Below are 24,932 nucleotides of genomic sequence, written 5' to 3' on the forward strand. Positions count from 1 at the left end.
ACATGTGGGAGCCTAAATTAGAATATCATGGCTTTTTAAGTTTGTAATAAGTAAATTTAACACATCTGTGGTTAAATGGAGGCACATCTGTGAAAGATAAAAACAGTGTTGGAATGTCCTGCCATCGGCTTTAGAGTGAAATGTGCCCATCAAGTGCAGAGCAAAAGCCCTTGTGAAGAAACTGGCAGAGGCAGATAAGAATTATCTGAAGTGAAACGGATCCTTTACTGACATGGGCTCGAAGGCCGCTCTCAAAGGAAGAAGCCATCATTTCAGAAGCAATTAAAAAGACAGATTAAAGTGTACATGTTCCAAGATGACTTATTTTTCATTTCCTGTGGTCTGATGACACAAAAGTAGATTTTTCAGCCTTGACGGGCCTTGCTACATTTGGAGGATAAAGGAGAGACGCTTGCAAACCCGACAACACTATCCCATCTGTGACGTACAGTGGTGACGGCAGCATCATGTTGGGTTAGTTAGCTACAAAGTGGCTTAAGGTGAACAAAATCAATGCTTTGGAGTGGCCTTCACAAAACCCGGAAAAACCATGGACACATCTGTGAGCGGTGGCCTAAAAACCGGACTCAGTTACGCTAGTTCTGAGTCAAGACATAAGGACAAAAAGTAAATCATTATGAGTAGCTGATCCAACTCAAAATGTTCTGGCACTTCACAAATAGAAATAATTTTGGTAATCCCAATTGGTGTAAAAAATTAAAGATTTAGTCTGATTTCATGACAGATAATGAGGAAAAATGGTTTCAGAGTAAACAGTAAATGTCTGGTTTCAACTGTATAAGAATGTAAATCTGTTGACTTGTATGAAACGATAGAAACAGCAACAAAACAAAAACAAACATGGAGGCTGAAAGTAGAACAGGATTTCATGTGCATGAGGAATGTGAAATGGAAAAAAAATTGGAGATAAAATCAAGCTGCCTATTTTTACTTGTCAAATCAGATATGTCCTTTCAGGAGACAGGAGAAAAATCAGAAGAAAAACTCACAAAACATGTAATCACACGCAAAAGGGTATACTGGAATAAGCATATAGTCAGCATTTCTGTAAATGTGCAGGAATCTTCCAGCACTTCAAGCTATTTCATATTAAGGAGAGCTGCGGAAAGACTAAAGCAGAACGACTAACGTTTCTACTGACACAGCACAACAAGTCAATTCCACTGTGACCGCAAGATCAAGTGCATAATGCAGGTTTACATCACCTGCATCTGATTTTCCAAGAAACCTGCTTAGTCAGTTCCTCTCTGTCCAGGACAATGTCGTCTCAGGCAGCAAACGCCTTCATAGTCTCAGGAAACAAAAATGTCACAAAAATGAAGTTGATAAGCATGAAGCTCAAGCCGAGCCGATTAATCTTACTGTTTATTCTGCATGACTGTTTTCAGAAAAAAAAGGAAGCTATACGTGATGTGAAGAAGGCTGATTAGCTACCAGAGGGGTTTTTTTGCTTTTTCTGGTGAGCCATCTGTCGCCGAGTTCACACTCTCCCTGCTTACAGAAAAGCTGCCAATAGTCGCTTAAAACCCAAGAACACACACGTTCTGATGGAGAGAAATAAAACGTACAAAGCAAAATCTCAACTTTCCGCACAATCAGATTGACAAGCTCATCTGTGAAAGCCCCGGGAACCTGAACACCGTTCATCGGAAGACAGATAAAAGTAATTCTTTTTTCTTTTTTTTAGCAAGCCTGTGTGGTTTTTATCAGACAAACCAATATAAAACTCCACAACATTGTAAACAAATGGGCTACAATGTATTTGAAACATTTTTCGCTGCAATAAAAGCTACAATGCCAGTGATGTCTACCGGTTTTACTTCTTTAGAAACTGAGATGTTTCCTCAATCCTCCTACAGCTCTGTTAGATTGACTAGATACAGTTCTGATCACATTTCTTAATATGACATTGCATTGTAACTCTGACTGCATGTAGCTGTTGTCCTGATGGACGGCCAAGATATTTGCAGCCTCTAGCAGGTTGTTCTTCCAGGTTTGACATGTATTTAGCTCCATCCATCTACTAATCACCTCCCCTTTGCTTCCTTGTCAGTGCTAAAGAAAATCAACCCAACAACAGGATGTGTTCAGTATAGTGTGAAGGTTAGTTTTTGTACTCACACATGGGCCTTAAATCTCAGTTTTGGCCTCATCTGACAAGAGTTTCTTCTTCCACGTGTTTACCATCTCCTCCACATGGTGGAGGCAAACGTCAAAGGTTTTTTTTTTTTTATAAGACTCCCTTTCCTCACATAAGGGCCAGATTACAGGAGTCTGTTGTGCTTTTGACATGTCCCATGTGAGCTGTGGATCTCTGCATCTCCTCCAGTCTCCAGAGATCTTCCATGGGTTCTCAGTTTCTTGGCTGGTTCTCTCTGATTGAGTTCTAGTTTTATAGTCGAATTTAGTGTAAACTTTTCCACCCCTGATTTTTATTTGCAAGAAATAGCTTTTCTATCACTTGTGAGAAAGTACAAGTGGGTATAAGTTCTTTTACAATATGGTGTGTTTAAATTTGGTGGCACATTTCTCCAGCAGTCATATGCGGATTGCTGATTTTCCTTGCAAATTTCATTTAATCTCCTTACTGCAGGTGCAGCAGATTTGCATTAGAAAGTGCAAGTGTTTTGAGCTGCTTCTAATCTTTAGACATGCGCAGTAAATAAAAAAAAACGGACAGTGACTACATACTACTCAGAATTAGTTGTTTCTTATTCAGGGAAATATGTGTATTTGTAGAATGCAACAAGATTTCCAAGTGTATCACACAAAATCTTCTAAAATGTCCCTTTGTACTTTCACCATCAACACAGTGCTTCTTGTTGTTTTGCATTCAGGGCATGCTGGAAAACACTTCTTTCAGTCCAACAGTCATCCTGTTGTGAAGAACAATGCAATTTCCTTCAAAAATATGTTTTAATATTTGAGAAAGTACAGACATTTCTTCAGGACATTACCTTTTCTGCAGTGTTTTATATTGCTTTCTCATGCTTGCAAAATGAGTCTTTTTGTCTAGATTATCATGACAGACAGGCGACGTGAAGTTTTCTAACTACTCATAAAACTACTCATAAAAAGCTCAATTTTAATGAAATGACTTAAGTTTCAATAGCAAAGCAGCAGCTATCCAAACAGAATGTAAACATTGGAAGAGCCTAGGAGCCACTGACAGCATGTAGCAACATGTGTGGGAGTGGCAGTACACCGCAACGTTATGTGTCAAACATCCTGTCACGTCAACACACTTTCTGGTAGCTTATTAAAACAACTTTAAATTGTAAGAACAGTTTGATAAAACATGTTTTTTTTGCATCTATGGCACTGCTACTGCTAACAAAATTGCTTATTTTCACATAGGAGAACTGCAATTTGCTGCCGTTTCTGTTAAAATATATCTATGTGCTTAATCTACCACAAGAAGAGTAGTCTCACACCAACAGATTGAAAGATTTACAAACCAGCTTATGCTTCATAACTATCATAGCTCTTATCAATGTTTGTTTTCAACACTCACCTATTTCCTTGCCCAGTCTGGAACGCAGGATGGAGCCAGCAGAGGTGACCACTGCACAGCTTTTGAAACCACTCCTGTCCTGTTGCTGTTTGTTCAGCTGCTCCAGCGGATGGGATGGCACAAAGTCGGCCCAGCCAAGAGAGGAGAAGGGCTCCTCCAACCCATCCACTGTTTTCAGCTGAGCCTGGGCTTTCATTTGACACAGCAACTCTTTGGCACTCTGGGTACCTTTCCGATGTCCGTTGTAGAAAACGTGATGTTTGTTTGAGCTCATGTAGCTCTTCATGGCGCGCTGCAGTCGGGGACTGAGCATGCCGGCAGATGCGCGGCCCTTCCACAGCCTCTGCACCAAAGAGTCAGATCGGGAGAAATAGTAATCTTCCAAGTCAGAAGACTCTCCACCAGTTCTCCCGACTTCTGCAGTCCTAACTTTGTGATCAAGATCTTGATCTTCTCTGCCATTATCTTCATCCTCACTGCCGTGGTATTGAGTGGCACTGATCTGGTTCTGGTACACTCTCTCACGACTCTGGACTGCAGGGTCTGAATGAGAGCCCACATTCTCTGTACCAAAGGAGGACCAGGCAGCTAGGCTCTGCGGGTCCAGATACTCTTGGCGACCCGCCTCCTGGCTATCATAAGTCACGTAAGGGCTCTGGCTTGCCTCCATGCTGGTCTTTGAGGTTATGGAGCTGGTGGAAGGTTCTGGTCTTGGTTTGTCTCTGAGATATGTTGTAGTTAATTGCAAAGCCAGTTCAGGTTTTAAACCAAAGACGGCATGCTGCTGATTGGAGGCTTGTATGGAGGCCAACCGCCTGGTGTCAGGATGCTGGTAGAGTAAAGAGCCAACAGAGGTCAGAGACTCGTCCACACGGGCATCCAGGAAGTAGGAGAGCAGAGCAAGAAAGACCAAGACCCAGACCAGCATGGCCACCAACAACAGCCTCCGCCACTGCTTCATGCTGGTCTTCATTACCGTTCGCTCACATAGACACCAGTGGAGCTGGCCCACCAACAACAAATCCCCACAGCCAGGACTCAACACACAGGTCAGCTGGGGAGGGGCTGTAAAACAAACCTCAAAGTTACTGCTTCAGGCAGAAGGGAAACATGTGGAGAGTTACTGCAGACTGGTGAAGCACTCACCTGAACTGATGCCTTTATTTCTTCCTGCCCATGAGTCTCTTATGTGTCCGACGCAAACAGGACCCTGAGGAGAGGAATGGAAACCGTTAAGGGTGTGAAGAAATAGGCCTGACAGTTTGTGCAAGTTGGCAAACTTCTGTCCCCTTTCCACACACCTGCTAAGTACATTTATCGTGACTTGCAACAGTTTTAAGCACGGACCAAACTACGTCGGATTAACTCTAATCAAAACCTTTGAAATTATTCAGGGGCGTCTGAAAATGGCCTCAAGAACAGTTTGAGGTGTGTCAAGCTTCAGCTCATCCCTGCTCCTTCACAGTTATCTTTGATACTCAGCTTTGATAGGGATCTACAAAAATACCTCATTGATGACATCTCAACCAGGTTAACAAGATTCCTTTAAAATTATGTTTAGACAGACTTGAATGAACAATTGTGTGTAAACAGCTTTGAAACCAGTCATGGAACTTCATGTGCTGAGAGTGGCTAATCTGCTCTTTTTTACCAAAGGGAAAAGACAAAAGGTCAAAGCAATTTGCCCGACTTCTTAACCCCCAAGATCCCATTTACCATTTAGATAAGCCCCAACAAACTCAATATATTGAGTCTACAAACTCCAAAGTCTCGCCACCGAGATCCAACCACAAGTTCCCAGACAACACAAGATATACCCAAAGGACTGCGCCTGAATATCCTCAGTACCAAATGACGGTCCAGCCATCTAAACTCTATTATATGTGATTTTTTTTTATAATGACCAATTTATACATCAGTCCCCCAAAAAATCCTATATAAAAGATCAGTAAAACTGGATTCAACAAAAAAAACAACCTTAAATGTTGCTGATCAAACAAATATTTTTATGCAAAGGGTAAATACAGAATGAGCTTTTCAAAAGATGATTTCATCATCTTAAAATATGTTAAAGTTTGTGAAAAAGTACATAAAACAAAATGAAAGTAGGTTCAGTCTGCCATAATATCAAATATTTAAACATCAAATTGCACATTTGCTTTTACGAGGTCCCTGATCACAATTAATTTTCTATCACGGATTTATCTAATTCTGGGTCATATATTCATGACAAACAAACCAAAACGGATCAAGTTCCTGCTGAGTGTCCTTAATTTTTAAGAAAATTCAGAGATTAGAATGATTATGCACATAAGTCTCACCATTTATTTTCCGTTTCCTCTTTTGAGGCATTACAGTTATTATTGGAGTACAAACTGGTCCAGTGACTCAGAGGTCGTTATTAACACAATGCCAAAACCAGAGCATGACTGTTTATTTTATTCCTTGTTGCAGTGAATTTCACAGTAATTACTAACCAACAGTATCATTAACTGACTGGCTTACTTTTAACATCTTTGACAATTCTCTTGTGCACAATGCGTTGGATGGATTCTGTGCAACACACAACAAAGGTGAATAAATGAAGCATTAAATTGCCTCAGATCTGTGGTCTACAATCCTCTCAACCACATGCAATTATGAGTTTGGGTCTCTTAATGCTTGAGCGTTTTTGTCAACAGAACGAGAGAGAGATCGGGGTAGAGAGGAGCAGAGCTAAGCCTCCTCCAGTCCTAATTACAGCTTCCTGTCTCTGTAGCTGTCGAGTCCTGCGGAGTGCAGCAGAAGTGATCTCAGGTGGCCCTGTAGCCTGGCCTCTTTCGAGACTCTCTCCCAGGGTCACGCAGAAGACCAAAGCTCATCATGCTGACCCTAAACTCAAAGAGAGGAAAGCAGCGGGGAGCTAGAGGGAGCGCTAACAGTATGGGAGAAAGAAAAATACTGGATGGAAAAACATGCATCTGCACGAATGCATGCGACTGTGGCGGAATAGCTATATCAGGCACGAACAGATGAAAGCAGATATTCGCATCCCGGTGTATAAAGAGACAACCTTTTTTTTTTACCTGCTGTCTGACACATACATCAGGCTGACCTTTTCCTGTTTAGGGTCAGCGAGGATTACCAAAGTTGTTTTTATTAGCACCATTTCAGAATAACGAGACAGATTTTTAAGATACATTTTTCTAACCATCTTCAAATGCAGAAGCTTACATACATTTTCTTACTATTCGGTAGCATTGCCTTCTAAACTACAAGACTTGTTTTAAATGTCAAGTCAACTTTCTGAGGTTTATCTTACTGCATCTTATTCCCTCAACAAAATTAATGCCTGGAGTGTAGCTTTGATTCTTTCATTAACGTTTGAGGAATCCTGTGAAATTTTGTGAGCTTCGCTAGTTCCTCTTGCAGAAAAACACCCACACAACATGATGCTGTCAACACACTATAATGCACAGTTTACACTGTATTCTAGTCTGCTGGCTTCACTTTTTTTCCGACAAGTATAAAAATGGTCAGAATACCAAACATTTCAAATGGTTTTGTTTCATGAGACCAAACTACAAATCGCAGAAACCAAGATATTTTCCCAGAATGCATTTGAAAGCTTTATCTGAATTTTTTTGGTCATTCTTGGCGTAATGTCTTCTTTCTCTCCCGGTCCATCAGCCATTGTACTGTGAATAATGATGCTTAAACAAGTCCACAAGTCTCTTCCTGATATCTTAAATGATTCATTTTGATTGTTCTATATCACACAATAAAACCGTGTTTAAAGTGCATCTTAAACACTCTCACAGGTGTGGATCATTGGGGCTTACCCATATCGTTTGAAGACGCAGTAATCAGAAATTCAATGTAATAAGTATCCCCCTCACAATTTTAGTATTTCAAAAAATATGTGATTCTATTAATCCTAATTTTAGCTACCTAAAATATATAATGTCACGCAGCGAGTGTTTACCACAATCTGGTTTCACTTGGTTTTCACCTATAGTGGGCTACAATGCTCATGCTATCCAAAGACCCTTTTCTAAATAAACAAATTAGCACAACATATTGCTTTGGAAAATCTTATAGAAAGCTCAATCTTTGCCCTTCAGGCAACAAGCCTTCAGCATAGATCAGACAGTAATCTGCAGCGTATTAGGTCAAACCTTCTTAGAACAAAATGGAGCTAAAGTGTAAAAAGCCGCATGTACAAATAGAAAATAACAGCAGTCTCTTGAAGAGAAACACATAACTGGAAAAAGACAAACCACAAAACACACAGGTACTTTGCAGTAGTGCTGTGAACAAGCAAATGTCATCTGTATGCATTACTGCTGCATGGCACCCCACTGAAGAGTGCTCCCTGAGGCGTGACGCGCAGGTACGGGTGCCCGATGGTTGCTCAACCTCACCTGATGGTGACCAAGATGTGCGTCTCTGTTGCTGTGGTGAAACACGCGTGTGAGGCACAGATGGAGAGGCGGAGGTGGAGGAGAGAGTTACTCTGGTGAGCTCTTCACAAAGGAACAACAAAACGGAAAGCATGGAAAAGCGACGTTGCCAGACATCAAACGCTGACTAAATGACTTGGCAGGAAACAGTGAGCAACAAAAGGAGCCTTTTGGAATATAAATGAAAATGGATTGAAAAAAAAAAAGTAGTTCAGAAAAAACGATGGATGTGTGCAAGCTGCTGGTGCACAGACAAAGGAAACACCTTTGTGAGTTTGTTGGCACCTGTGATGCACAAGCTGATAGAAACACCAACTACAAATATGGCTAAACCCAACCCAGTCAAGACAGACTGCAGCAACAAGCATGTCAAAACATTTAGAAAAGTTGTAGTTTGCCTAAATAGACTTCAGGTATACAGAATTAAAGGAGTAGGAGTAACAACAATTAGACCTGTTTTGTTATGTTTTTTTACAAATAAGCATTTTTTAAAAATGTGCTGTGGACTAAGAGAGTGTTATACAAACCAAAACATGGCCGTCCACCTAATCTGACAGCACAAGCATGGAGAGCCTTAATCAGAGAAGTGGCCAAGGTTAGCCCTATGGTAACTTTGGAGTAGCTACAGAGATGCATAGCTCAGGTGGCAGAATCTGCTGACAGGACAACTATGTAGACTCACACTACACAATCTGGCCTTCATAGGGAACTGATTGTTAAAGGAAAGACATAAGAAGTCTTTTGTTCAGTTTGCCAAATGTCTCATACTATGGGGAAGCTTTTCAGCAGTAACAGGGGGGTTTGTTTGAGGATGATGGATGAGGCCAAATACAGAACAGTCCTCTAAGAAAATCTATTTCTAGGCAAACATATTAAAAGGTTCAATAGAGTGGAATAGATCCAGGCATATTTAGGCATATCATGGTGTTAAAGTGACAAAGTCTGAACCTGAATACAACTGCAAATATTCCACAAAACTGAAAAACTGGTCTTCCCAGATAGTCTTCACAAAGAATGACCAGCCCTGGGCTATGTTACAGAGAATAGGCTAAAGTTTCAGTCACTAGACGTACAAAGCTGGTAGAGTTCAAGCTGCAAAATGTGGTTCTAAAATGTACACAGTTATACACATTTCTCAAATATGTTTACAATCATTTAAATGTGTAATTTTTGTCTGTTGATCCACAACATAAAATGGTGTTTGCAATGTGGTAAAAGCTAAAACCTCTAAGGGCTATTTGAACATTAGTGTACATAGATTACTGCAGATGTCTCCATCTGTGGTTGGCCCTATTTTCCCACACACAGCATCAGCAAAATGAATTAAATGAACTAATGTCAGCTGGAAAATGCATCATCTCAGTTTTCCTGCGTTTTTCTAAGCTGAAATGCGTAGAGCCGTCAGGGTGTCCTCAGGAGGATCGTTAGGAGATCCTAGTCAGAGAAAACCCTCAAAGAAAGGGAGTTCCAGTCGAGAGACAGACAAGTTATCGCACGTCTAGTGATGGCAGACATGTCCCAGACATTTAATCTAGTCATAGATTAACTTACAGTAAGCTATACACAATATGTTTTAGTAAATGGAAATTTCTAGTTTTAAGAAAAATAAATAAGCCAATAAAATCTGTCTGAACAGTGTCTGGGAGTCCATAGATGATTAAAGTGAAACCTACTCATACTCAGTGGTAGTAGGTGGCAAAACTGACAAACATTTAAATGAAAGTTGTTCTGAGTGGCATTAGCCAGGCTAATGATTTTTCCAAAAACAATAGTAGTTAGTCACCTTGTTGGTTCAACAACTAAATAAGCTTAGAGGTGACATTTAAAAGAAGTCAGGATAAACTCTGACAGATGCAGAAATAAACACAGTTGTTTCCTGACAACAAAATAGTTAAGACTGAAATTAACCTCTATGTAGTGGTTTTTAAGAATATTAAAATATCCAGAATCCAAATGTTAAGATTCAAAGTGAGTATTTTTGTCATCACAAACTCAGTTTATAATTGCACATGACATGGCATAAATTATCAAATTTGCAACAAATTTCCTTTAGTGCCTTAGCCTGCATCTTATGTAGATTAGAATGTTTATTTTTTTGTTTTTAAAACTAGAAAAACTGGGTATTAGATTTCAGTGTCTTTACACTCACTTGTGAGAAAACCCAACATAACAATTTAGCTTTTTATAAGTTGGTTGAATTAATCCGTCAAAATGAAACATGATGCAACATTTTCATTCTTCAATGAAATAAATAAATGCTCTCCGTTCATCTCAACATTCAAGCCTCTTTTTTTTCAAACATGAACTACAAAGCTTTACACCCACCTACAACGTGGCACTCACCAGCTCTGTTTGCAATAAATAAATAATATTCAAATAATAACTGTGGAGATTTTATTCCAAAGCAAATCTTGCACAAGTCTGGCATGACTGTGCTTGTATGAACCATTCAGAAAATGACAGATTACAGGGTTAGGATTTCCATTTATCTCTATGGAAACTATTGCAATCTGATCTCTTGTCTTTGCACATTTTCTACCCTCCAGCTCACTGCAACATTTCACTATTGCTCAAATAAATTGACAATCACCACATCCATTCATGTTTTAATGCTTAGTCTGGTTGATGCCTGCTTGTAGTTTAGGGAGTAGTTGCAGTGTAGCTGGGTTTCATGCAGGTTTTTTTTGGAAATCACAAAGACCCTTACAGATGGCATGAGGTTTGACTGTGACTGAGGCGCATTTATACACCATGGTAGCAGATTTTGTCCTCCACCCTCTTTCCATCTCAGTGCTTTCGTGCTGAATTCTCCTTACCCAAAAGGTTTTTAATGACCAAAACTTTCTGCGGTTGTTTGCACAAAAAAAACTGCAAACACACATTTTTCTAGCCAAAATTTATGAGGCTGCCTCATGCATCTTCAGTGTTTGTGGACTGCACATCCCTGTTAGCCTCATTTCTTTTTTCTGCTACTGGCTTTAAATAATGCTGCACTGAAATATTGGCTGACGCTAGAGTCTCCAAAACACAGATGCATCGACAGTGTTCATACCTAAAAGTGCAACAAGGTTGCAGTTGTTAGGCAACACTGGCAAGATAATTAAATGTTTGCTAGGAGTCATTCTAAAAATGCTCAAATACGCACATTTTCCTTTTAACATGACAAAATACTCATCCTTGATGAGATAATGGCTTGTTTGGTCAACACATGCAGCATTCTGGCCCACAATAGTTTTTAGTCTATGTTTACTTACTTGCATACTGATTTTATGTCTATGCACCAAGTAATTAACCTGACGCACAAGATGGACTGCTACACTGAACCAACTGAGAGATAATCTACAGCTACTGGAAGGCACTTTCAAAGAAACTTTTGTCAAAAAGCAAAATTATTAGCAATACTAAAAAAAAAATGTTAAAAAAGCCATTCACCTTTTGTTTTTTTGTTTATTAGCTTAAAATTAGACCAACATTTCATTGTGAGATTTTTTTCCTGAACAATTTTGTCGAGACAACCCAAACCATCAACAAGCTTTTTCAATATCTCAATCATCATTTTTTTTAAAAAACTTGATTTGTGATGTCTAGGGTGTTTCTAAATCCACAAAACAACATTGGATATCTGCAATGAGTGATTGTCATTCTTTAAATTTCTGCAATTTCCATTAATATATGTCAAAAAAAAGAACAAGATTTAACAGCACTCTTAAGAAAGATGTGTAAAATGCATTAATGTATAAATTAATCTTTTCAACATTGGAATCGTAAGAAGAGAAGCACTTTGACTGTTCCTCTTTGCACAATCTCGTCAGATTATCCACAGTCCTGGATTTTCTTATGCTCTCCTCAGTTCTCTATGACAAGTAGGTCAGCGCGCAGACAGTAATGGAAAATTGGCGATTTATTTTATTTTTTAAAGTCTATCTGCATGTGTAATATGAATCATTATTCTATTGAAAGACGATGATTCACAACTCTTGGTATTTTAAGAGAACTGATGATGTACTCCAACAGAATAGCTTGCTTTACACCGTGGCACCAAGTCCCAGCATGTTCTGCTTCAGCCTCCTGTAATATTCTCATTGCAGTGAACCTCAGATGCAATTTGATAGCCATGTAAGTACGAACCTTGAAGCTTATAGCCGTTCAAAATATCAAAGAAAATTCACTTCATGCTGCCCTGCTCAGAAACCAGTGGGAGAAAGCCCATGTTATGAATACTTTAATCGCAGCCACTTTGAAAAATTTATCAGACAAGTTAAAGTGGTTCTGTGCTGAAGTTTGAGTTTTGTCACACACAAAAAAAGTACAACGATTTGGCATTGACAGAAGATAAAAAGAGAAAGCTGGGGAATGCTCACAAGCTTTCATCTTAATAATATTTCAACAAGAAAATTATGATTAATAAATCACACTGTGTGGTTAGAGGGATATGGCTAGAAATAATTAAACTTACATTAGAATGAACTTACATAAAAGTACAAGGTGAGAACAAAAAACAAAACAATGATGTTATTCTACAAAACCAGCAGCAATTAGTCGGTTGTTCTGCACACTACACTTCAAAACAACACAGATTAAAATCAAATCTGAACCAGAAGACATCATTCTCATAAAATACTAAGCCCTTACACATCTAGGTATGCTATGTAAAAGAATTTGTTCCACCTTGAAGCAATGTTGTGTTGTTACATTTAGCAAACAAATCCAATAAGACAAAAATAAGTCAGTAATATTACCATGCCAAAAATCACAAGTCCTGTATTTATTTTTCTAGTCAAGTCTCTTTTTTGCCTCTTTTCATATACTTTACTTCCCTTAATTTTCTTTATGCATTTCATAGCAGTTCATTCCAGTTACTTTTTGTCATTTCCATCTTAGTCAGTTTTTTAATCCTCAAATCTCAATTTATCGTGTATACATGTGTGTTTCCTGCTTCATTATTGCAGAGAATACACAGCAGTTTTCCATGTATTGTTCAACTCCCTCTAATCGGGGAGATCTGTTGCAAAACGTCATCAGAAACCAGCAGTATCCCAAACATCCCTTCCTGTTGTGTGCATGGTTTATTAATTCAACCAAATGTGACGACTTGTGTCCTCACTGGGACAAGCTAATTGTTCTATTAAATAAATAAGTTATATATTAACATTTCTACTGCTGTTAGATAACCTTCCCAATAGCACAAGCAAATATCTTAAGCAGGTTGTTGTGTGCTGCTTGCTGCACAGTACTGCTAATAGATTTACCTTAAAAAACTCACCACAAACACAAACATCTTTGAGACTATTAGTGCTGTAGTGAAGCCCAAGGAACCAGAAACCAAGTCAAGGCTAAGATTATGGGGGATTTTTACTGCCATAAGTCCAGAGTACACATTTTCAATCTGAAAGCAGGTTTTGTTCTTAAAACTTGTAATGGTTGTTCTAAAAACTTCTGCTCTCTTTCAAATATTCACTGTATTCGTCAAACCTTTCTCCTCGTGCTCGGCTCAAATCTCGCAAACCTCTCTGCTCGCTTATGAATCATTTCTTGCTCTTTTTGGAAACCCCTCAGCCAATAGAATAAAAATGTTATACTGGGTGCGTTTGTTTCCTTCTAGTGGGTGAGCCAGTGTGGCTGAAGTCCTGCTTTCAAACAGAGAATGTAAGCACAATTACTAAAAGTTTTGAGAACAAAAGACATGAAATCCTGCTTTCAGACTGAAAGTGTGTGCTCTCGACTTATGGCAGAAAAAGTCCCCCACATGGCTGCATTTAAAAGACAAATGTATTTCTGTTCGTTAACCAGGCCTCTTATGTGGCTTTTGTTAAATTAATGATTTCTGACATTATATTAGATGTTTTTAGTTTTCTGTGGCTCATTTGCTCATGCTTTATGCGTTTTATAGCAATTCTTTAGTAGATCTAAGTTATTTGGATTAGATCTCACACCTATTAAAGAAACCTTATGTGACATTTACGGTACATATAGTCGTTTAGACGCACTAATTCTTAATTTCTTGGAACTTCAGTCCTTTGTACTACTGCAGACAAAAGTTTTGAAGAATAATATGGAAAGCAAAAGTTTGATCTCAGACAGAAATTCCTGGCCAGCTGGTATAAATGCAACTACAGTCTGGGCTTCTCTTTGTCAGGTTTTCCAGCGAGAGGCTTCAAGATGGTGGAAAATGGCTGAGTGGGTGGGTGCACAATTCCAACTGGGAATCAAGGCTATTTATGGGCTGAGTAAGGATTTTTTTTTTCCAGGTTGACCCTGCCAAATCACACTTTGGAGCTGAATTTGTTTGCTTCATAACAGCTTTTTAAAGAGATAATCAAAAAGGTCACACCAATTCAACTCCGAACTGTTTGACAGAAGTGCAACTAGATTTTTGTAAAAGGTTATTAGATCATTTTCAGACTTGACTTGAACTTTTTACCTGAATCAGCCTCGAGGTTTGGGACTAGCAGAGAGGATGTTAACAGTTTAACACAACCTTTTTGTTTTTATTAGATTCATAGTAATGGCCAAAGAGATTCCTCTTCAAATGAAGGCTGCATGAAATGACGTCAGGGTTGGCACCAACAGCCTGTTCACTCACTCAGTTAAGCTGACTTCACTGACAAAAGCTTCCAACTTCCCTAAATAAAAACATCTTCTGTTCTGTTCTTCTAAATATTTGTCAAAAAATTTCCCGCTCACTGCATTTCATCTTTTTCTTTTGTAATGCATGATTTAATGCAAATTAAGTACACAAGATTAAGTACACAGTTCTGACTGTTCTACGTGACTGTGAGGAGGAAGTACCACAATATGGTGAAGGAGTGTGCAAATATTGTAGCCTCAATTGCAATATTGCACAATTGATCTGTATTTTTAGTGGACAAGATACTATAGTTTGAAGTAGGGATAATGCCATAAAGGAAAAGTAAGGAAAGAGGTAGAAAATATGCAATAATTGAAAATGATAATCAACTGCATCAAATGTCCTTGTTTTTTGTTAAAGATTTTGCAGCCCAATATCACATTAACAAAAGGTTGTGGTGCATAAACAATGTTTATTTAGCATTTATTACTAATCATGTTGAAATGTTACATGTTAAATCTACTCACATAAGCATAACTAGATATAATTACTAAGGCAGGGGCCTTAGTAATTATACTACCACAGCCACCAGCCACAGCAGGTGGCTGTGGTGGCGCAGGGGGTTAGCACGCCCCATGTTTGGAGGCCTTAGTCCTCGACGTGGACGTCGCGGGTTCGACTCCCGGTCCCGACGACCTTTGCCGCCTGTCTTTCCCCTCTCCTCACCCTCCTTCCTGTCTGCCTACTGTGGAAAAAAATACGAGCCACTAGTGCTGCAAAAACTCTTCGGAGAAAAAAATGAAAAAAAAAAAAAAATTACTAAGGCATGCTTTCTTGCTTATGATTAGTAAAAATTGCACTCATGAAGCAGAGCTGCTTTCATACAATCATAGTTTCTGCATTTGCTGCTCTTTAGGGGTCCAGAAGCCTGGTTTTATTGGTCAATTATTCAAACAGTATGATTTAAATGGGTTGAATCTAAAATTGGTAGTGCTTTTTCATGGTGAAATGTCAAAGAAAAAAAAAACTTATAGTTTATTGCTGCACAATAACTCTCATCCTGATTTTAAACAGCGCAGATTTAACATGGCAGCGGATTTTAGGTAAGTCAGAGGCTCTGACAAGCCCTTCATTTCAACTGCTAGGCTACGGTTCCTCAGAAATGGCTCTAAAGATGTGCTGTCTGAGTACATCAGAAATCAAATTCTTGGTCGTTCCCAACGGGCTCCCAGTAAGGTGAAGTGAAAAGCTGCTTGACAGATAGTTGAAGATTTTGCACAGGGTTCTACATTCAAAAAGGTACAAGAGAACAGAACTGCAGTCTCTTCACCACACTTGATTCCCTTCTATGCTACTTGCTTCAATTTTAAAACAGCTTTGTAGCATCGATAAATGTAGAAACTAAACTCTTTATTCTAGCTGCTTTACCCCATTGTGTTGCATTGCACTCGTTTACCCAGCTTCACCCAGAACATCTAACATAAGAACCCTTTGGATCAAGAGGGTGCTGGTCCAAACTGAGCACAGCTGTCCACCAGCACTTCATGCTTTCTCCTCCTAACAACATTGCGGAAAGACTGCAAAAGTGCTATTCTCTAGTAAGTAATATCTGTAGAACTGTCAGGAGGAAAAGACGAGCTATGAAACCAAACTGTATAGAGAAGCTAAAGGTTCCTATTACGGTAAGCTGGGCTGGTTTAACGCCACAGCAGAACTGTAGTCAGAACCACATTTGGGTTACAGTAACTCTTGCATGAAGAGCACAGACACATTTTCAGAGGCCAAACAAGTAAAAGGATGGTGCTATTGAAAGTTAGTAGCCAATAAAAATACAGTTTGCATGCTCTGCAAGTGAGTGATTATGATCTTCAGCACTTTAAAAAAATAACTTGAAGCTTAAGAAACGCAGGCTCTGAGTTTTATTTTTAGAGCAACATTAAGCTTCTGCAGCTCTGCAAAATGGTCCTGTGGTAGACTGACTTGGTGTTTCACATCTGAGGGTGACAAGCATAACACTTTGAAGTTGGGTCACTGTGATCGTGCTTGTTTTAGATTTTCTCTGGCTCAGAGTGCTTCTGTCAGACAGCACAGTTTCCGGTGCCATCTCACCACAGATAAACAAAAATAAAAAGTGTCTGCTCCCTCTCTCTGACTGTGGCATTCTTTGCTTTCCACCTGGAAAACATTTGTTTAAAATCTACTAACTAATGCACATAAAATACATGCTTCCGGGTCTAGTCTTATTTTCTTTCTGGAACAGATTTGTTTTGTTTTTTTTCCAACGATAGTCTAAGCTTTATTGTAGTTAATAAGCAACTATGAAAATGATTAACTGGATTGGTCAATACCTGATTTCAGAATAACTCTTGTCTTTTTCATTCCTTATTCTCAGATTGTTGTTTATGAAAAAATGAACAAACTGATCTGCATGTTCGAGTTCACACTTCCCTCCAATCAGTAAGATGAGATTTTCAAGCGGAGTTTCAATAAAGTCTTGGTTTAACAGGATTTTTTCTTTTCTTTTCATCTGCTGCATGGACTGAAATTATCTCTGTGTGATACATTAAAGAGCAAAGCTGTAAAGGAGCTATTCAGAGTTTAATTTTAAACACATGGATTGCTTTGTATGAGGAAGAGAGAAATCGATGTGGCTGCTTCTAAAATGTTCTGGGTTTAACGCACTTCTCAAAAATGTTTACTTCATTTGTTTTTTGGGGGTTTTTTACATTGTGAAAGTAGTTGGTGTTTATGTGATAAACCAATGCAAATACAGACCATAATAGTGAAGAAGCAGGAAAAGTATTAATTTCAAAAAGCTTTATAAATAGAAATATGAATGAATGTGACATGTATTTTCATTACTTCAACCCGCCAATTAAAATCTAGTAAAACCAATTGCCTTCAGAAGTCATCAAGTGAATAAATGAATAGAGTCCAAAAATGTGTAATTTACTGTCAGTGTAATTTCCAGCAGTACTGCAAAGGCCTCAAAGGTTTATTAGGGAACATTAATGAACAAAAAGCATCATGAAGATTAAAGAAAACAGCAGACAGATGAGGGAGAAAGAGGTTAACATTTTTAAACATATCAATACTTTGGCAAATAACTAGAAAGAGCTGATAATTTTAATCTTAAATGTAGCCCAAGTAAATCTCGGAATAAAGGTAAAACAAAATCTTAGTCTTCAGATAACAGAAGTATCTTAAAGATTAAAACCAAAAATGAACAAAATGAGCATAAATAAGCAGAAAGCATCTCAAATGTAGATGGCTTGCATTTTCCCCTCTTCCTCTCTTTATAAAGCCCTGTGCACATGTCCGCCCTGTTTTAGCCTCTGGAGGCAACAAGGTTATTACCATGTGGGAGAGCAGACTTCACCCTGTGTAATTATGCTGGCAGCATCTGAGCTCTCCAAAGGCTCCGCTGCACTTCATTACATCTTCAAACCCCAAAGTGCTGCTGTTAGAAACAGCCATTAGGCAGAAAGTAACAAAAGCACAGACAAATGAGCAAGTGCAGACAGGACAACGTCAAAGAGAAAAGGTTTCTTGTCGTTATAAAAGGAGATTTAAAAAAAAAAAACATAACCAATTTTCTGAAAGAGTGTGGAGCGATTACATCTTTTTCTATGCAGCATCTCGAATAACTGAAAGTTATTACTTCTTACCTCCAAAAAAGAGGCTTAAAATTCCAGACTTTAAGCTTCCTTATACATCCTGCCCTAATCCTACAACTGCTCCTACATAATGACATAATGAAAGACTTTCCCCTCCCATCACTTCCACAGCTCACCTTTTTTCCTCCCCCCCACGTCTTCCCTGTGATGTGACCTACATTCGACTGCAGCGATGTGCATGTGGATACAAGTGCACACACCGCACCACTGAATACATTTGTGCACATTTGCTCTAAAGTATTTTAATACCAAACCATATCCAGGCAAAGAACAGAATTTCCTGCTGCATCCAATGTTGCAGTGACAGGAAATCTGTGCAGTTGCTCTACTACCGCACGACCGGCCAGATTTTCTATGCGAATGTGACTTACTACCAGCAGCAGATCAGCCATCTCCTGGCCACAGACACCTAGCATGAGGAGGTGAGAATACACTGCAGGCGATGTAGCTCATTCCAGCCATCCAAGTGGCTGCCAATCACACACATTTGGGCTTGCAAACACATGACTGCAAGAATGCAAAAACACAGTGGGGGCAAAAAAAAATAATAGAAAATGAGAAAAAGATAAACAGACAGCAATAAATACAACGAAACAACATACGCATTTTAGGTTTTTCCAGAACTAAAATGGAACAGAAGCATGAAATTAAAAGGAGTCAGGTATGCAAAGTGTGATCTGACACCAACTTGTAGAGACTTGCAATTTACATCAACGGTTTCCATTTTCCATTTCCACTTGTGCAGATCGCAGAGATGTTAACACAAAGAAGTTTTCCCACATAAAAGCAAAAACACCAAGCAATTAGTATATAATATTCTGCTTCATATAAACAGCAGCATACCTGCAGCTCAGCAAACATCCACTGCTTCCAGCTTCTTTAAAAATGTTTTTAATGTGGACATCTGCTAGATTAAAACGGTAAAATGTCATTAAATATGCTAATTGCTGCTGACTAGTCTGAAGGAACTGAGTGGGGGAGTCCCGGAGGAAGGCTGCTCAGTTGCGCTTGGAAGCTTGGAAATGCAGCTCCAAGGAGGAGCTTCGTCCTCAAAGGCGGCGCTCGGTCCAACCAGACATTTTGCACAGCTGAACGGTTGCCACAAGAGATTAAACAATTTCTTAAACATCCATGAAAGAATCAAGGCTATACTCCATGTTATAATGTTATTTCCTCATCAAAAACACACCTGATGCATAGCCAAAAAAAAGTTGTTTTACATAATACTGCCACTGCAACTAACTTTAAATAGATGTGCCTCACACCAGACATTATTTTATTAGATTTTATTTTTAATGTTCATAGAAATCGTCCTCTCTTAGCTGGAGATGTCATTATGTATGCTATATGCATAGCAGTTAAATGACGCAAAACGGGCTAAAGAATGGAATCCGCTTCAAGATGACCTCCTTTTACAGGCTGGTTACAGCACGACGGAGCTGCAGGCATATTAAGTAGGTGTCCATGTACATTATGTAGCCCAGGACTGACAGACATTCAAAAGCTGCCATGGTGTTGTTAATTAGGACTATGAGAAAGACGAGGTTAATTAATGGGCAGAGGGTGAGTGCTGATATCATTTCTGTCATAAGATCTGACAACCTAGCATATCATATGTACAGCAAAGGTACATGCTATTAGCAGTGAAAGCCAAATCTCTACAAGTCAAATAAAGGTCATGCATTAATTCTGGAGAGGTGCAGAGGCCACCTTAAAATGTACATTTTCCTTTTTTGCAATAAGATGTTCCCCCCATTATCCCGGTTCTCCCATGGAGGTAAAGGGATCAAACTTAAGAGTCGGCCTCACGCTGCTGTAGAAACAGATCCTGCAAGGTCAGAGCAGAAAGGACCAACTCCATTAAAGATAGACTCCGCTGAGGCAGATTAAGTCTGTCCTGTCCTCTCTATCCGCCTTCAGCTTCAGGAGTGATTACATCAGTGAGGCAAAAAATGTCTATTTTTGCAATGTCGTTCTAAGAAGCTCATTAATCTTGATCCGAAGGCGCAACTACACCCAATGAAGGTAGGGGGAAATCTGTTACACACCAACATCAGAGTCCATCTGTGGAAGAAAACCCACAAATATTTCTTTTTTTGGGCGGAGGGTTCACAGAGAAAACACAAGACTCCAAGCAGTCCCTACACCAAATGAACCCAAAAAACCTTTAGTTCTTTTCTAAAAAAATAATGAAAAAATAAGCAGTGAAATAACACCTGGGCAAGGTTGCTGCACCGCTGTGCAGGCTGGTTTCATCTGAGCAGGTCAGAACATGCTCTTGCACACCCCCACTTCATGTGTGTATTTCGTTTTTAACAGGGAAAAAAAAAAACTTGACTTAATCAGTGAGAAACAGTCAAAGTTTCATCTGGACACCTGACACCTGTTTAGTCTAAAAATAAAAAAATACTTCAAAGTACCTGAGAAGTTAAACAGGAACTGACAATTCTTGGAGTTAGTCGTCTTTACAGAGTAAGGACAGCCAACAAAAACATGGTTCTGGGAAGTGTTGAGTCATTGCGTGACCGAAACACAACTGAGGATAAATCATACAGTGGCAGCAGTGCTTAACGACAAGCTTTCATTGCTTAACAGGGCCGTCTTTAACACATGGTGTCAAACTCAAGGTCCTATGAAGGAAATTCAGCCCTGCACTTCACATTATGGCTGCCAAATGCAGCTGGGAGCACGGACACACACAGCCAGCCATGGGCAGGTGTGAGATCGCCACACTATGAAAACCTTGGGTAAAAATACTCTGGTTTTATAATATGTCCAACCTCCAACTGCTTTTATTTAAAAACTAAAAACATTCATTTGTAATGCTAAAATATAATGTCAATTTATGCTGATTTTTCACTCCACAACACATATACTTTCAGTTTGAGATTATGTAAAGTAAGTGAGTAAGTTACGCTTTGTTGTGATGTCAACCTTGTTTTTTTGTTTCGTTTTGTTCACTGAATAACTGCTAGACCATTTGTGAAAAAAATGGTCTAGCAGTGAATCTAACCTCTAGCTGCTAAGAGGTTACATTCACTGAATAATTCAGAAAATGCATCAAAGTTCCTTGTCATGTCAGCACCTCCAAACAATTAGCAGGCAAAAGTGAGTGACTCTTCATCGGTGCATACAAAGCATATGCATAGAGTAGCATAAAATTAAGTAATGTAGTAATCTGTTCATGCCTGCCACATCTGGATTTCAACATGTCACCAAAAAACAGCTTTTGTGAGCTGAAGATCACATTGTTTCAGGTGGACTTTTGAAAAATCAGAAAAATGTACATTATTGTTTGTGCGGCTATACACACAGTCCATTTAGGTTTTACATACATTCCTTAATGAGCCTGTTCTGTTAATAACATGAAGAAATATTACACACTACACTCACCCTTCTCCTTTTATAAAGTATACATCACTGCAGATAAAGACAACAGATAGCTCAAGACAAATCTAGAGGAATTGCATTTTAACTCCAAGAACAGTCTCACTTGATAAGTGTCAAGGTTTTAGTTGCTTTTTTTTAAATGTAACAATTGCATCAAATATTCCCTCTGTGATCATAAACGACACATTTAGTCATAAAAAATGATGAGCGCCATTCAGGTCGCACGTGGAAGATTAAAAAAAGTCACATTTTGAGTGAAATGAAGAGAATTTGTCAGGCAAAAGAAAGGTTATGAGTCCAACTCTATATTCATGAAAACCTACATCAGGGTGGGCAAGACACTGACCCTTATGACTATGACCTGTACAGTAAGTGTTTCCAGAGGTCAAGAACACTATGAAAGTGCTATGGAAATTCTGTCTGTTAAATATTCACCACGACCAGCCGAAGCAGAAGTACTCGCCTCCTTTTGTTTCAATGTGGTCGTTTCTGTCATGAGATCCAGTTTGTTTGCTCTCTGCTCGATGCAGATGAATAAAACTGACACTGTGCCTACATAGATATTTAATTAAAGAAAATTTTAAATTATATTGTTTGTGATTGAAGTTAAAACAAAGATGGAAACACATCTAAAAATGGTGTCTGTTCTTTTGGCTCTGAAAATGTAAAAGACAGGAAAAGCCCTGCTTTGTGTGTTCTTTCTATTGACCTCGCTTTCGCTGATATGTTTGGAGAAAACAACAAAAGATAAATGAGAAGAATTAAATTGTAGCCATTGCAAGACCAGAAACTGGTAAGATTCCCGTACTGATGAAGGGCTTTTGCATGTCTAGGTATGTGCATGTGTATACTTCTGCCTCTTAGGAATGCTAACAGGACTCGTTCACATCAGTATTTTACATGCAGGCTGCTACATTTGTTAAAAAAACAAATCATGTTCAGGTGTCCAGAGAAAGCCTAATAGTCCACAGCTCCATAACCATTTTCAGAAAGCTTAACTTTTTCATAGTTTATCTGAACTATTGGACACTTACTTTTGCACACAGCCTGAGATCAACAGCTACTCATTTTTTTTATTTTTTTACAGAAGAAATATAAAAGCCACACTGCAATAAGCTGCAGAAACACCATTCGTCCCATTTTGGGGAAGACTCAACATCAGGATTGGACTGCAGGCCTCAACAATCTCTCCTTTGTGTGGACAGCTTGTTACAAAGCAATGCAATGGATATGTGTTTCTCATGTCCTCTAAATGCTTGCACACTCCGCCAGAAATGAGGGGGCACAGCTGGTCCTGATGACTCGAGCGCTCCAGCTTTTGAAGACTGACCTCAGATAACTGCTGGCCTCGTCACTTAGAGCACCTCTGAAATTACACCTGAAGTTTCCCTTGGTGCCCACAGAGTCCCACACAGTCAGGTGTTCGAACAGTCGGGGACAAAAGAAATGAAACTCCACTTCAAACTACAGCCAGCAGTAAAATTATATGAGCTTTAAATAAAAGGACTTTGAGCTGTATACCCAGTAAATCCATGCTGAATCATAAAGTCCTGAGTGCCTGGACCATGTTCTTTATAGTAAGCCTGGAAAGCTATCTGTTATGACATATCATTAACTCTAGCGTTGAGAAGGTTGGGAATAGCAGATTATTCAAGTGGGAAATTATTTTACATGACACATACAAGGCTATCCTCCCAGAAAAAGAAGCTGTATGGATGAATATAACAATTTATGAAGTTAGAAAAAGAGATTTTTACGCCATGAGTTAGTAAAGAGTCGATCATCGTTGTTCTGGTGTACCAATGTTTTTAATAAAAATAATGCCAGTTCCATGCTGTTGCTACAGTGTTGTCACATCTAAACATTAGTATTATTAATATGTATGTTCTGATTTGTTTTCCTGGTAACCAAGATAAATATAATGCAATACTATGTTTGAAATGAAAGTTTGTAACATTTTTGAGGGGTTCTAAAATTCTAATTTCACCCCAAACAGCTTTCGTAAAGCCACAGACAATACTCAATTTAATGCGGAAGAACAATTAATATTTTCATTTCTTGGCAACTACTATAGTTAAAACCAAACATTGAGATGTTTCTGAGGGAAAAATCGCCTTCAAACATGAACAATTAGACAAGACCAACACATCCACCCCCCAAAACTCCCCAGGACAAAGCCATCACCAGGAAACCAAGTTTATGCAAAAGTGCTTGTTGTTGGAGATGCGGCAGTAAATGGAATCAGTCACGTTTGCAATACCAAGAAAACGAGTGTCATTTCTTTTTCTGGTAACATTTGCTGAAACACCCTTCGTCCCATTTCGGGGAAGACTCAACATCAGGATTTTACTGCAGGCCTCAACAATCTCTCCTTTGTGTGGACAGCTTGTTACAAAGCAATGCAATGGATATGTGTTTCTCATGTCCTCTAAATGCTTGCAAAAGTACTTGTTGTTTTAGATGAGGCAGTAAATGGTATCAGTCATGTTTGCAATACCAAGAAAATGAGTGTAACATCCTGGTAACATTGTATCTGATTTGACTCACAAAGTACACTCTCTGACCACTGATCAACCAAATATTGAGACTTTAGTCGTGCATGTTGGTGCCAACGATCTGGCTAAACAAAAATCTGAGATTCTGAAAGGGGACCTTAATATTCTTCTAAACACTATGGGACTATTAAAAATGAAGTTATTTCTCAGTGGTCCAATTCCATCACCTCAATGGGGAGACAAAAAACACTCCAGGCTGTTCATGATAAACAAATGGCTGATTAAAACCTGCTCTGCCAGCTCAGTGACCTTCATTGATAACCTCAGGATCTATTGGCAGCGCTTTCACCTCTTTGGAAGAGGTTGGCACTATCTTAATAAACATGGGATAAAGCTGCTCACTGCGAATCTTTTTAATTTTATCAACAAGAACAACGATGTGATCATCGCTTCAGAAGAACAGGCTCAAGCATGTCTGATTAGGATGGAACGCTTCGCGTATCAAGAACAAATTATTCCAAAACAAACTGATACAACATCGATTGGAGACGGAGCGACTGGTCCCTCACCTCCTCCACTCATTCACTGCAGTCACAAAATACCTATGAAGAAAAGTCTTCTGGACCAGAGTTTCTCAAATTTATGGATGGAATGAATTTTCAACAAATTTTCTAGCTTCTTTTCAGAGAAAATAATAAAAAACAAAAATCTGAGGATTAATCTGCATATCCACTCCAAAGCCAGTACTAGTGCTGTGCCCAAACAAAACAAACGCAGGAAAAATTTTCTCACTAAAACCAGAAAGTTAGAGCACACCACACCAGT

General features: G+C 38.9%; 1 protein-coding gene across 2 annotated transcripts in view; it reads right to left on the minus strand.

The window, feature by feature from the left end:
• The window catches only part of st6gal2a (ST6 beta-galactosamide alpha-2,6-sialyltranferase 2a), a 52,025-nt gene that overhangs the window by 19,081 nt on the left and 8,012 nt on the right, over nt 1-24,932 (minus strand). Inside the window, exons 1-3 of one of the 2 annotated variants that reach the window (XM_028023878.1) lie at nt 7,939-8,189; nt 4,682-4,745; nt 3,536-4,600 (exon numbers count right to left, since the gene is read on the minus strand). In XM_028023878.1, the coding sequence (XP_027879679.1) occupies nt 3,536-4,508 (973 nt within the window). In that variant the 5' untranslated portion in view covers nt 4,509-4,600; nt 4,682-4,745; nt 7,939-8,189. Of the gene's footprint in view, nt 1-3,535; nt 4,601-4,681; nt 4,746-7,938; nt 8,190-24,932 lie in introns of those variants that run through there. The other variant, XM_028023877.1, reaches the window with a different exon arrangement.

This window comes from Xiphophorus couchianus, chromosome 7 (genome assembly GCF_001444195.1).
Source record: "Xiphophorus couchianus chromosome 7, X_couchianus-1.0, whole genome shotgun sequence".
NCBI lineage: Eukaryota > Metazoa > Chordata > Actinopteri > Cyprinodontiformes > Poeciliidae > Xiphophorus > Xiphophorus couchianus.